The 12856-nt window shown below is 40.3% G+C and overlaps 1 protein-coding gene across 2 annotated transcripts in view; it reads right to left on the bottom strand.

The window, feature by feature from the left end:
• Positions 1–662: 662 nt before the first annotated feature.
• Positions 663–12856, bottom strand: part of LOC105922527 (prohibitin-2) — a 49744-nt gene continuing 37550 nt past the window's right edge. For both annotated transcript variants that reach the window (XM_036131659.1, XM_036131660.1), the window contains 3 exons: positions 12397–12474; positions 12229–12308; positions 663–864 (listed from right to left, as the gene is read on the bottom strand). In XM_036131659.1, coding sequence (XP_035987552.1) covers positions 840–864; positions 12229–12308; positions 12397–12474 — 183 coding nt within the window. In that variant the 3' untranslated portion in view covers positions 663–839. The remainder of the gene's footprint in view (positions 865–12228; positions 12309–12396; positions 12475–12856) is intronic.

Genomic DNA, 12856 nt, shown 5'->3' with positions numbered 1-12856 from the left:
GAGAACGGATCAAGCTCCTGAATTTCATAAGCCAAACAGGAAAGGTCAGCTGCTTGACAGCATAACGTTTTGGTGAATTTCACAATACAGTTCACTCTTCCCAGTGACTCATAGCTAGTGCCTGGCCAGTGGCCCAAGTAATGAACAATCAAATTGCACGATGAAGGAGCATGGGAATGTATTTTTCTATGAAACATGTGGCACAGATCCAGGCACAGTTTGATAGACATGAGAGCACCCAGAACAGGCATGAAGGCAAAGATTTGTTCTCACTTTGGATCAGATTAACAACCAACCACAAAATAGAAATCTGTAATGATCAACAACGCTGGATTTGAGAGGGATTTGCCATTTTCAGGAGGGAAAACGGCAAATCCCTCTTAAGGCCCTCCCTTTCAGGAGGGACTTAAGAACCCTCTAACCCCCCCCTTGTTCTTGTGCATGGGGGGTGCATGTCTAAAATTCAAATACGTATCACTCGCTGAGATAATTATTTCTACATTTGACTAAAACTGTATTTAAAGCTGAAAAATTAAAGACAAAAAGGTGACTGCATCAGTAAAATTGATCATTTAACCAACAAAAATGTTACTGACAGAAGCAACAGTCATCTAAAACAAAGGTTCGTTAGTATAACAAAAGGCTGCTGCAACAAGCTCAGATAGTGTGTAGAATGCTGTTTTATTGTATTACACATAGACACATGTACAGACTTTGAATAAAAGCAAATCTGAAATCTCAGGGAGGCAAATGAAAACAAAATCTGTTCTTTCCCAGTTGCCAGATTTATTTATGACTATTTTTCCCCTACTGTGCAATCACTGGTCATGTCCATATCCTTAGTTCTTCTGAGCAGTCAAAAAGCTGGAAAAAAACAACAACAACAGAGCATTAATCAACATTACAAAATAAAAAAACAGGTTTTGTTAATGTTCCATTTCACTCCTTTTTCCTGTTATTCTATAAATCTGGTAAAGTGCATTACAGCTTATTGTTTGTTTGCAGCTCAAAGTGTATTTCAACTTCACTTTGACATTTTCCTATTTCGTTTTTGTTCGAACAATTAATCTTAGTCACTTTCACTTATTTACACAACAAAAGTTAGAACATCAGAGGGGACGACATGGATTAGGACTGACAGAATTTATTGTATGTAAACTCCCTGAAGCCACTCCTGCCATCATTGCTGTAATCTGCCCCCCCCCCCCCCCCAAGCCACACAAGAACTTTCTATTCACCCACCTTTTCTCTCGCTCTCTCCTAATGTATCTTTAGTGGGGGATTTCAATTTACATATGGACAATTATAATATTTCCCTCACCAGAGACTTCCTATCATGTCTAGAAAATCTTAGATTTAATCAGTTCACTGACTTTCTCACGCAATTAAAAGGTCGTACCCTGGATCTGATCTACTTCTCTGGCCTCTCCCCTGCTTAGCTGATTCAAGTAAGTAATCATTTGTTCTTCTCATTCAACATCCCCCTCTGTCTCTATAACCAAGTCTTTTCAACTTATCTCTTTCAGGAATATTAAGGACATAAACATAGATACTCTTCTTACATCCTCAAAACTTTGATTCTCCAAAATGCTGACAGCCCCTGGGGTGAGACCAGAAAGCAGAGTCGTAGTTTAACACAGCTCTCTGGAGCTTCTGTACTGTTACCCAGCCATTACCCTATTGAGACAGTGGTTTTCCCTTGGTAAAAACTAAATAGATTAAAAGCTTATCTAAAAACGAGCAAATCATAAAAATATGAAAATAAATATGATTAAAAAAATTTAAACAAATGTGGTTTAAAAAATATAAGATCTCTCCCTTCAAAGACTCTGGTAGTTAATCGATTTCTTATGAAAATAAAGGTAAACCGATATGTCAGCCAGCCGACATTTGTGTTTTTTTGTAAGACTGTTAACAACCAGAGTAAGTTTTCAACTTTTATTGTATTTTTAGCTGTCTAACTTAGCTGTATTTGCCCTTTGAATGTCTGCCTCCGTCATTGTGAGTGGGAGGGGACAGCGTCTGTTTCTCTCTTAGAACAGAGGAGCCGGGCGGTGCAGGGTTTTTACTTTCACTCCCTGAAACTCACGTGTCAACTTTATTTTTTAAATGTTGGTTGAGCTGCTTAAAGTTGTTATAAAACTCATTTCCCACTGTCTAAAAACTCGTGTATGATCTCTAGCAGGCCACCAGGCACCGCTGCGCGAGTGCCCCTGACCATGAAGAGTCGTGTACGTGCATGAAAACAATCACTATGCTTACAGCACCTAACTTTGCAGAAAATAATGTTCAGCTGTGGTCAGTCTTTTTACTCCTTCTCCCCACAACAAAGAAATTCCTTTCTCTTGTGACATGTTAATTAAGTTTCGTTTAAGAGTAGCAGCGCATTTGAAGCAACAGAGTTGTGTAGATTGGCTACGAGCGCGTCTTCCTGTCTGTGTACATCTTTGACAGTTTCCTTCATGGTCGTTTTTTAAGTAGCAAAAAATAAGTTTAATATATAAATCAAACAGGAGATGTTCTTAGGAAGGTAGTTTGCAGGGATGACCTGGTGTAAAATAAACACCAAGATTCATATTGTTCACATTTCTATAAAATTTGTTATATTGCTGTTTGTAACTGTTATTAGGAAGGACTAGAAAGGCATTGTGTTGCTAAGTGCACAAACAAGTTTTTATTTTTTATCGTTATATTTTAAATATTCTACATTGTTTGTTATTCATTGTTAAGGTTTTGCGCAATTCAATTCAATTCAATTTTCTTTATATAGCGCCAATTCATGAAACATGTCATCTCAAGGCACTTTACAAAGTAAAGTTCAATCATATTATAAAGATTGGGTCAGATTATACAGATTGGTCAAATATTTTCCTATATAAGGAAACCAGTTGATTGCGTCAAAGTCCCGACAAGCAGCATTCACTCCTGGGGAAGCGTAGAGCCACAGGGAGAGTCGTCTGCATTGTACATGGCTTTGCTGCAATCCCTCATCCTGAGCAAGCATGAAGTGACAGTGGGAAGAAAAACTACTCATTAACGTGAAGGAAAACCCTCGGCAGAACCGGGCTCAGTATGAACGGTCATCTGCCTCGACCGACTGGGGGATACAGAAGACAGAGCAGAGACACAACAAGAGAGACAAAAAAGCACAGAAGCACACATTGATCCAGTAATCTGATCTACATTAGATGGTAATAGCGGGTGAGCCGTCTTCTCTGGATGATGTCACAGTTAACAGAACGCCAGACCAGGTGTACCTACTATGAAGATAAAAGAGAGGGAACAGAAAGTTAAAGCAGAAATGACAACACGTAATGCATAATAGAAGAACAGTAGAAGTCTATAGAGTGAGAAAATTAGATCCTGATGTCCTCCAGTAGCCTAAGCCTATAGCAGTAAAACTATAAAAGGTAGCTCAGAGTAACATGAGCAACTCTAGTTATAAGCTTTGTCAAAAAGGAAGGTTTTAGGATTAGTCTTAAAAGTAGACAGGGTGGCTGCCTCATGGACCAAAACTGTGAGTTGGTTCCACAGGAGAGGAGCCTGATAGCTAAAGGATCTGCCTCCCATTCTACTTTTAGAGACTCTAGGAACCACCAGCAGACCTGCAGTCTGAGAGTGAAGTGCTCTGTTAGGAACATACGGGGTAATCAGAGTTCTGATATATGATGGAGCTTGATTATTAAGGGCTTTATACGTGAGAAGAATTTTAAATTATATTCTTGATTTAACAGGAAGCCAATGAAGGGAAGCCAAAATCGGAGAAATATGATCCCGCTTGTTGATTTTCATCAGAACTCTTGCTGCAGCATTTTGGATCAGCTGAAGGCTTTGAACTGCATTTTGTGGACTTCCTGATCGTAAAGAATTACAATAGTCCAGCCTTGAAGTAACAAATGCATGGACTAGTTTTTCAGCATCACTCCTGGACAGAATATTTCTAATTTTGGCGATATTCCGGAGGTGAAAAAAGGAAACTCTGGAAACCCATGTCTTGGTCAAAAATAACACCAAGATTTTTTACTTTATTAACAGAGGCCAAGTTAATGCCACCCAGATTAAGTGATTGGTTAAGAAGTTTATTTTTTTGAGGACTCTGGCCCAAAGATTACAACTTCGGTCTTGTCAGAATTTAAATGCAGGAAATTTAAAGTCATCCAGCTTTTGATGTCATCAAGACATGACTGCAGTCGAAGTAATTGATTGGATTCATCAGGATTTATGGATAAATATAGCTGAGTGTCATCAGCATAACTGTGGAAATTAATCCCATGCTGTCTGATAATTTTGCCGATCGGAAGCATATATATAGTAAAGAGAATTGGTCCAAGAACTGAACCCTGTGGTACTCCACAGGTGAGCCTAGAGTTTGAAGATTTATTATTAACATGAACAAACTCAAATCTGTCGATAGATCAGATTTAAACCAGCCTAATGCTTTCCCCTTAATCCCTACAGTATGTTCAAGTCTTTGTAGGAGAATATTGTGATCAACTGTATCTAATGCAGTACTGAGATCTAACAGGACAAGTACAGACACAAGTCCATTATCTGAGGCCATGAGAATATCATTAGTGACCTTCACCAGAGCTGTTTCAGTGCTATGATGAGCTCTGAAGCCTGACTGAAACTCCTCAAGTAGGTCATTGCTTTGTAAATGTTCACAAAGTTGATTAGCAACTACTTTCTCAAGAATTTTAGATAAGAAAAGAAGATTAGATATAGGTCTGTAGTTTACTAGCTCATCCTGATCAAGAGAAGGTCTCTTAAGTAAAGGTTTAATAACAGCTACTTTAAAAACCTGTGGTACATATCCATTTACTAAGGATAGATTAATCATGTCTAAAATAGGACCACTGACCAAAGGGAATACCTCCTTAAACAACTTGGTTGGGATTGGGTCTAACATACAGGTAGAAGGTTTACATGAAGCTAGGATTTTAGATAGCTCAGAAAGCTCTACTGCTTTTAAACAGTTCAAACACTGCAGGTTCTAAAGATTCCTCCAATGGTGCCTTACCTACTGAGGATGAGGTAATCATGTTTGGGAGGATGCCAATTATTTTATTTTTAATTGCATCAATTTTATTTATGAAGAATCCCATAAAATCATTACTGCTAAGAGCTAAGGGAATGGATGGATCAACAGAGCTGCGGCTCTGGGTAAGTTTGGCAACTGTACTAAAGAGAAATCTAGGCTTATTTTTATTCTCTTCAATTAATGATGAAAAATATGCTGCTCTAACTCTGCGGAGGGTCTTGTTATACAACAATAGTCTGTCCCTCCAGATTAAGTAGGATTCCTCTTGGTGTGTAGAGCGCCATTTTCTCTCCAATTTCCTAACATTGTGCTTCAAGGAACGCAGCTCTGAATTAAACCAGGGAGCCAGCTTCCTGTGAATAATCACCTTCCTTTTCAAGGGAGCTACATTGTCTAATGCAGAACGCAATGAGGAAGTCACACTGTTAGCAAAGGTATCGATTTGTGAATGGGAAGAAACGGCATTGCTGCCATCTACAGGGCATTTTTGCAATACTGAGGATATTAAAAAGGGGACAGACTCTTTAAGTTTTGATACAGTATTATCCGATAAAAATCTACTATAATGGAACCCTCTTTTGGGGGTGGAGAACTCAGTTAGATTAAACTCAAATGTTATTAAAAAATTATCAGACAGAAAAGGGTTGTGAGAGAATACTGTTAATTCTTCACAATCAATGCCATATGACAGCACAAGGTCTAAAGTATGGAGCCGAGAGTGCGTTGGCTTATGCACATTTTGAGTAAAACCAATGGCGTACCGCGAGCGAGCTATTTTTAGAACATGATGTGACGAGACGTCATATCACGTGGTACGCGGTAGGGCAAGCTTGCTGTGTCCTCCGCTGTTTCGCTGTAAAAGAGCTGTGCATTACCCTTGGTTTTACTCGGTAAAACGACTGCTTTTTCCAAGTCTAAGACCATGGTTTTTAAACATTGTTGCTAAGGAACGTGCAACAGCGACTCGAGGTATGCTGATCGGCCGCATATGAAGGATGTTTTGTTCATTAATTCCCCGAAATTCAAGACTGCCAAGGAGAAATGTGTGCACTGGGTACACCGGTGCGGTCATATTGCTGTTTCAGTTGCGCGTGTAATGGCTGGTGGCTACGGGCGCTCTCTACCTGTTTGTCCTACCAAAGCGGCAATGGGCGTTGCTCTTGAGATGGTGACGTCACGTGCGCGGTACGCCATTGAATCTAGGATAGTTTTAAAGGCTACACTAAGGTTATCACATTCAGTGTCAACATGGATGTTAAAATCACCCACTATAATAACCTTGTCAGTATTTAACACCAAATCAGATAAGAAATCTGACAACTGATCCAAAAACTGAGTGTAAGGGCGTGGTGGACGATACAAAACAACAAAAAGAAGAGGTTTTATTGCTTTGCAGTTTGGATGAGGTCTGGACCCTGGGTTGTCAGCATTTAGGAGAACTAATAAATCCGGCCAGATTCCTAGAAAGAAGAGCTGCACCATCCAAAGTGGGATGAATGCCGTCTCTCCTGATCAGACCAGGTTTTCCCCAGAATGTTCGCCAGTTATCAATATAGCCCACGTCGTTTTCTGGACACCACCTAGACAACCAGCGGTTGAATGACGACATGCGGCTAAACATGTCATCACTGGTCAGATCAGGCAGGGGACCAGAGAAAATTCCGGAGTCTGACAATGTTTAAGCAAACTCACAAACCGAAGCAACACCAACTTTAGTGACCTCTGATTGGCGTGACCGGGTGTCATTACCGCCAGCGTGAATAACAATTTTGCGGTATTTACGCTTATCCTTAGCCAGTTGTTTTAGGTAGGATTCTATGTCGCCCGTTCTGGCCCCTGGTAGGCATTTAACTATGGTCCCTGGTTTCTTTAGTGCCACATTTCTTATTATGGAGCTGCCAATAATTAAGGTCAGCTCCTCACTGTCGCTGAGGGGGGAAAATGTATTAGAAACGCAGACGGGTTGGTGGTGATCTGGGGGCTGAAATCTAGAGCTATGCTTCCTACGAACCGTCACCCAGCCGGCCTGCTTAACCGGCTGTTCGATCACTACGTGAAGTTACTCTTTGTGGCTCCGCGCTAGCAAAGGAGCGGCTATCTGCTGGTTTTTCAACAGCACGGAGCCGGGTCTCCAAGTTCTACGTCCCCCCCCCCCCCCCCCCCTCTTTCTCATACATGCCTGACATGTAAAATGAGGTTTCCTCCATTTACTGCAGTTACCTCTACAGCAGAGGTGTCCAAACTTTTCGATACGTCGGCCAAAATTGTCAAGTCAAAGGAATTGGAGGACAAAAAATATATATACATTTTTAAAAACCAGCAAAATTATGCAAATGTTTTACCTGCTCTACAAAATGTGATCATTTTAAATAAATAAATTAGATTTTTGTAGGAAATTAATTTGTAAATTATTGTAGATCTAAAATTAAAAAAGCATTTTGCTCATTTGTTGTAATTATCCAGCTTGCAAATTATTTTGAATAATTTGAGCCTAAAAATAATAAACTGAACTCTTTTTGGTCTAGCAATATAGGAACAGTATTTGGGTCGGTTTTTCTTTGAAAACACTTGCTGCAATTAGTCAATTTTAATAATTGGATTCAAAGCCTAGATTTCTCTTCAGTACAGTTGCCAAACTTACAGAGTCATAGCTCCGTTGATCCATCCATTCCCTTAGCAGTAATGACTTTATGGGATTCTTCATAAATAAAATTCATTCCATTAAAAATAAAATAATTGGCCTCCTCCCAAACATGATTACCTCGTCCTCAGTAAGTGAGGCAGCATTGGAGGAATCTTTAGAACCTGCACAGTGTTTGAACTGTTTAGAAGCAGTAGAGCTTTCTGAGCTATCTAAAATTTTAGCTTCATCTAAACCTTCTACCTGTATGTTAGAACCAATCCCAACCAAGTTGTTTAAAGAGATATTCCCTTTGATCATTGGCACTATTTTAGACATGATTAATCTATCCTTAGTAAATGGATGTGTACCACAGGCTTTTAAAGTAGCTGTTATTAAACCTTTACTTAAGAGACCATCTCTTGATCAAAACGAGTTAGTAAATTACAGACCTATATCTAATCTTTTCTTATCTAAAAAAAGGGAAAACATTAGACTGGTTTAAATCTTATCTATCGACAGATTTGAGTTTGTTCATGTTAATAATAAATCTTCAAACTCTAGGGTCACTTGTGGAGTACCACAGGGTTCAGTCCTTGGACCAATTCTCCTTACTATATATATGCTTCCGATCGGCAAAATTATCAGACAGCATGGGATTAATTTCCACTGTTATGCTGATGACTCAGCTATATTTATCCATAAATCCTGATGAATCCAATCAATTACTTGGACATGTTATGTCTTGATGACATGAAAATCTGGATGACAGAAGTTGTAATCTTTGGACCAATAAACTTCTCAATCACTTAATCTGGATGGCATTAATTTAGCCTTTGGTAATAAAGTAAAAATAATTGGTGTTATTTTTGACCAAGACACGTCATTTAAATCCCATATTAAACAGGTTTCCAGAGTTTCCTTTTTTCACCTCAGGAATATCGCCAAAATTAGAAACATTCTGTCCAGGGTGATGCTGAAAAACTAGTCCATGCATTTGTTACTTCAAGGCTGGACTATTGTAATTCTTTACTATCAGGAAGTCCACAAAATGCAGTTCAAAGCCTTCAGCTGATCCAAAATGCTGCAGCAAGAGTTCTGATGAAAATCAACAAGAGGGATCATATTTCTCCAATTTTAGCTTCCCTTCATTGGCTTCCTGTTAAATCAAGAATATAATTTAAAGGTATACTATGCAACCGGGGTTGATTTTCCAGCGAGGCTCCCCCCAGAGGGCGAAAGTAAAAGTGCACTGTCGTAAAGATGCTCAGCTGTTCTGGATTCTCCATCAAGCCAGGCGCGGTTGTTTTGAGCTTAGCAGACAGGCGAACGCAACGAATACAAAAGTCGAAAAAACGGCAGTACAAACAATGACTAACACAGTGAAGGTATGAACATGCACAGAGAGAGAGAGAAACCATTCCAATGCAGTGTTTCCCCTAGGAATTTGGGACGACCGGCGGAGCGGGGGGTGGGGGGGTGACAAACTTTGCACCGCTGACCGGCGGAGCGGAGGGGAAGACAAACTTTGCACCGCTGACCGGCGGAGCGGAGCGGGGTGGAGACAAACTTCGCGCCCCTGACCGGCTGAGCGGAGCGGCGCGCATATCGAGTTAGTTTTATTTTTTTATTATTATTTTTTTGGAATGTCGGCGAGGCGGTAGCGTGAGGGAAACCCTACAATGTGACTTACAATCGCATCAGCAGAAACGCGAGGTCCGCGTCAGCCTTGCAGCCTTCTATGTTCACCCGTGTACGACTCCTCTCTCTGTCCAGAGCCCTTTTCCTCTTTCTGGCCTGCTCCAACATGGGCTTTCGCTGTTTTCTCGCTGGTTCCGCCATGATAACTGCACAAATATCGCCACTGCGCTACCAACGAGCACACCTTTCACTGCGGGCGTGTAGCAGTTCTCGCCGTAAAGCAAGACCGACTCTCGCGATGCACACGAGACTACTGAGCCTGTGAATGCGGGCCGACTGCTCCTGCAATTGCAAGTGCGGTATTTCCCCCACAGACCACCAGGGCGGCCGAGAAAACCTTAGTTCAACCTGAAATGACTCATTTAATCATCCAAAACGGTATGGAACATATTAATTAACTGAAAAATGTTGCATAGTATGCCTTTAAAATTCTTCTTCTCACGTATAAAGCCCTCAATAATCCAGCTCCATCATATATCAGAGCTCTGATTACCCCGTATGTTCCTAACAGAGCACTTAGCTCTCAGACTGCAGGTCTGCTGGTGGTTCCTAGAGTCTCTAAAAGTAGAATGGGAGGCAGATCCTTTAGCTATCAGGCTCCTCTCCTGTGGAACCAACTCCCAGTTTTGGTCCGTGAGGCAGACACCCTGTCTACTTTTAAGACTAATCTTAAAACTTTCCTTTTTGACAAAGCGCATAGTTAGAGTGGCTCATGTTACCCTGAGCTACCTCTATATAGTTATGCTGCTATAGGCTTAGGCTACTGGAGGACATCAAGGCCTATTTGTCTCACTCTGCTGAGTTCTACCGTTCTCCAGTTTTGAATCGCTTGTCGTCATTTCTGCTTTTAACTTTTTCTTCTCTCTCTCTTTTTTTCTTCATAGTAAGTACAGCTGGTCTGGGGTTCTGTTATCTGAGGCATCATCCAGGAAAGACAGATCACCCGCTATTACCATCTAATGTAGAACAGATTACTGGATCAATGTGTGCTTCTGTGCTTTTTTGTCTCTCTTGTTGTGTCTCTGCTCTGTCTTCTGTAACCCCAGTTGGTCGAGGCAGATGACCGTTCATACTGAGCCCGGTTCTGCTGGAGGTTTTTTCCTTCCCGCTAATGGGGAGTTTTTCTTTCTGCTGTCGCTTCATGCTTGCTCAGTATGAGGGATTGCTGCAAAGCCATGTACAATGCAGACGACTCTCCCTGTGGCTCTACGCTTCTCCAGGAGTGAATGCTGCTTGTCGGGACTTTGACGCAATCAACTGGTTTCCTTATATAGGAAAAAAATTTTGACCAATCTGTTTAATATGATTGACTTTGTAAAGTGCCTCGACATGACATGTTTCATGAATTGGCGCTATATAAATAAAATTGAACTGGATAGATGTTCCTATGGAATTAAAGAGAATGTCAAAAGTGTGTTTATCAAAAGATGAATGCTTTGCATTGCACTTAACATTTTCAACTGTAGGATTTTAACTTTTCTGTAATAATTTTGCCCCAATTAAAAACAAAAATCTTCCATCTGCATTAGCCACCTTTGCTGGTGGACCAAATCTTTCTTGAAATGCAGATGGGGGCCACCCAAAATCAGTACAGGGGCCACTAATGTCCCCAGGACCGCACTTTGGACATGCCTGCTCTACAGGCTTCATTAGTCAGTTCATGAGAGAGTGATCAGGGTTGTGTTCCCTGTGACACAATGCGCTCTCGCTCACCTGGCTACTTTGTAGAGTCTCTGTTGTCACTGATGCATCAGCGAGAGCGCACAGTATAACTTCAATATTTGGAGCTGTTTTATCTCAGAAGACATGACATCTCTAAACAAAAGAGCTGTGCAGTCATAGAAGCAGATGCTTTTGCTCTTCTCCCATGTACAACACTGCCGTGATTTGAACATCTGGCCAGAGGACGGAAACTTTTGCAAAAAACTATGGAAGCATGCTCCTTTTAATGTTTCTTTTTTGGTTTAAATTGACACTTGTGCAACATTTGTTATCACTGTGTAATTTTTCTCATGTAAATAAAAGAAGAAAAAAACAATACCGCACCCCCCCACCAAAAAATAAATAAATAAAAAAATTCGGCCCAAGTCTTGGGTATCTGTCTGCCTGAGCGTTGCCTTTACCATTATCCAAGGGGACACTCCCAACAAGATCGTCCAAATGTTCACTTCATGTAGTGAATATTTATTTGGCTGTAAATATTCAAAGCTACTTTTATTATATTTATTAGACTTTCTAAATAGCGCCAGACCACATAATGAGCTACTTGTGTCTGTACGTTGTTGCTCCTCTACCTTTAGCTCTCTGTGTCACACAGGCGTTTTATATTCGTCACCAAATTGAGTGCGTAGAGAGCAGACCAGAGTCAGACTGGTGTGCATGCTTAAATCTCTCTCACTCACATACACACAAGCTCAATGTTTGGTTCATGCAGAACTGACAATCTACTCTGCCCGCTCTACTTTGCATTGGTGAATGCAATGAGTTTCCATAAAGTAATGTTACTTGATAAAAAGTTTACCGTTTTCCAGGTTATAAGTAACTCCAGAATATAAGTCTCAGTTAAAAAAAACGTGTCACACACAGGGAAAAAAAAACACGTTGCACTTTTTTAGAAATGTACTCCCTCTACTAAAAACAGTAGGATATAGCACAAATGCTATGAACTTCCTGTAAACATTGTAGACAAAATGCAGTGGGTACAAAGGGATTTTTGAGGCAGTGGGAGTTTTAACGAGAGCAATTAGAAGTGAATCAGAAGTACAACAACAAAAAAAGTTCTGGATATTAGGTCACAAAGAGCAGCACATCAATCAATGGAAACAGTCATGTGTCTATGAGCAAGTTATGCCCTTTAGAAACCTACCTGTTAAAGGATGCCTCATCTTGCAGGTTCAGAACCAAACTGTCAGCATTCAGGTACACTTTGTTCTGAGATGCAGACACCTAGAAGCAGACACTCAAATTAGCAGTAGTCATCAGCAAAGATCCTGGAAGTAGCTGTGCAGTCTGGGATTCCACTGACTTTACTAACCGTCTTAGCAATGTTCTGTGCTGCTCGGATTTTTCTCAACTTAAGGTAACCAGGGTTCTTGGTCACAGCTTGGCCCAACTGATGAAGAAAAAACAATTTCATTTCAGAAAGTAGTTGTTAAACATCATAACTACAACTCTAATCCATGGTAATGCAAGAAACACAAAAACTGACTTTTTGGTACATACACAGATGTGAACACTAGGACTGCAACTAATGATTATTTTAATAATCAATGAATTGGACAGAAAAAAAAGTTTTATATCCATTTCTTTCTCCCCAAAATTGAACATTTGGAATGAAAGCGCTTAAGAGTGCACAAAACAAGTTGCTAGTTTGGTGTTCTGTTACAATAATATCAGAATCAAGTTTAATCGGCAAGTAGGTTTGCACTTACAAGGAATTTGACTTGGTGTTGATGGTGCAGACAAAAAATAAGAATACAGTAAAATAAGAAGTA

The sequence above is a fragment of the Fundulus heteroclitus genome, unplaced genomic scaffold (genome assembly GCF_011125445.2).
Source record: "Fundulus heteroclitus isolate FHET01 unplaced genomic scaffold, MU-UCD_Fhet_4.1 scaffold_45, whole genome shotgun sequence".
In the NCBI taxonomy this organism is placed as follows: domain Eukaryota; kingdom Metazoa; phylum Chordata; class Actinopteri; order Cyprinodontiformes; family Fundulidae; genus Fundulus; species Fundulus heteroclitus.
This window is presented reverse-complemented; position numbering and strand designations above follow the sequence as displayed.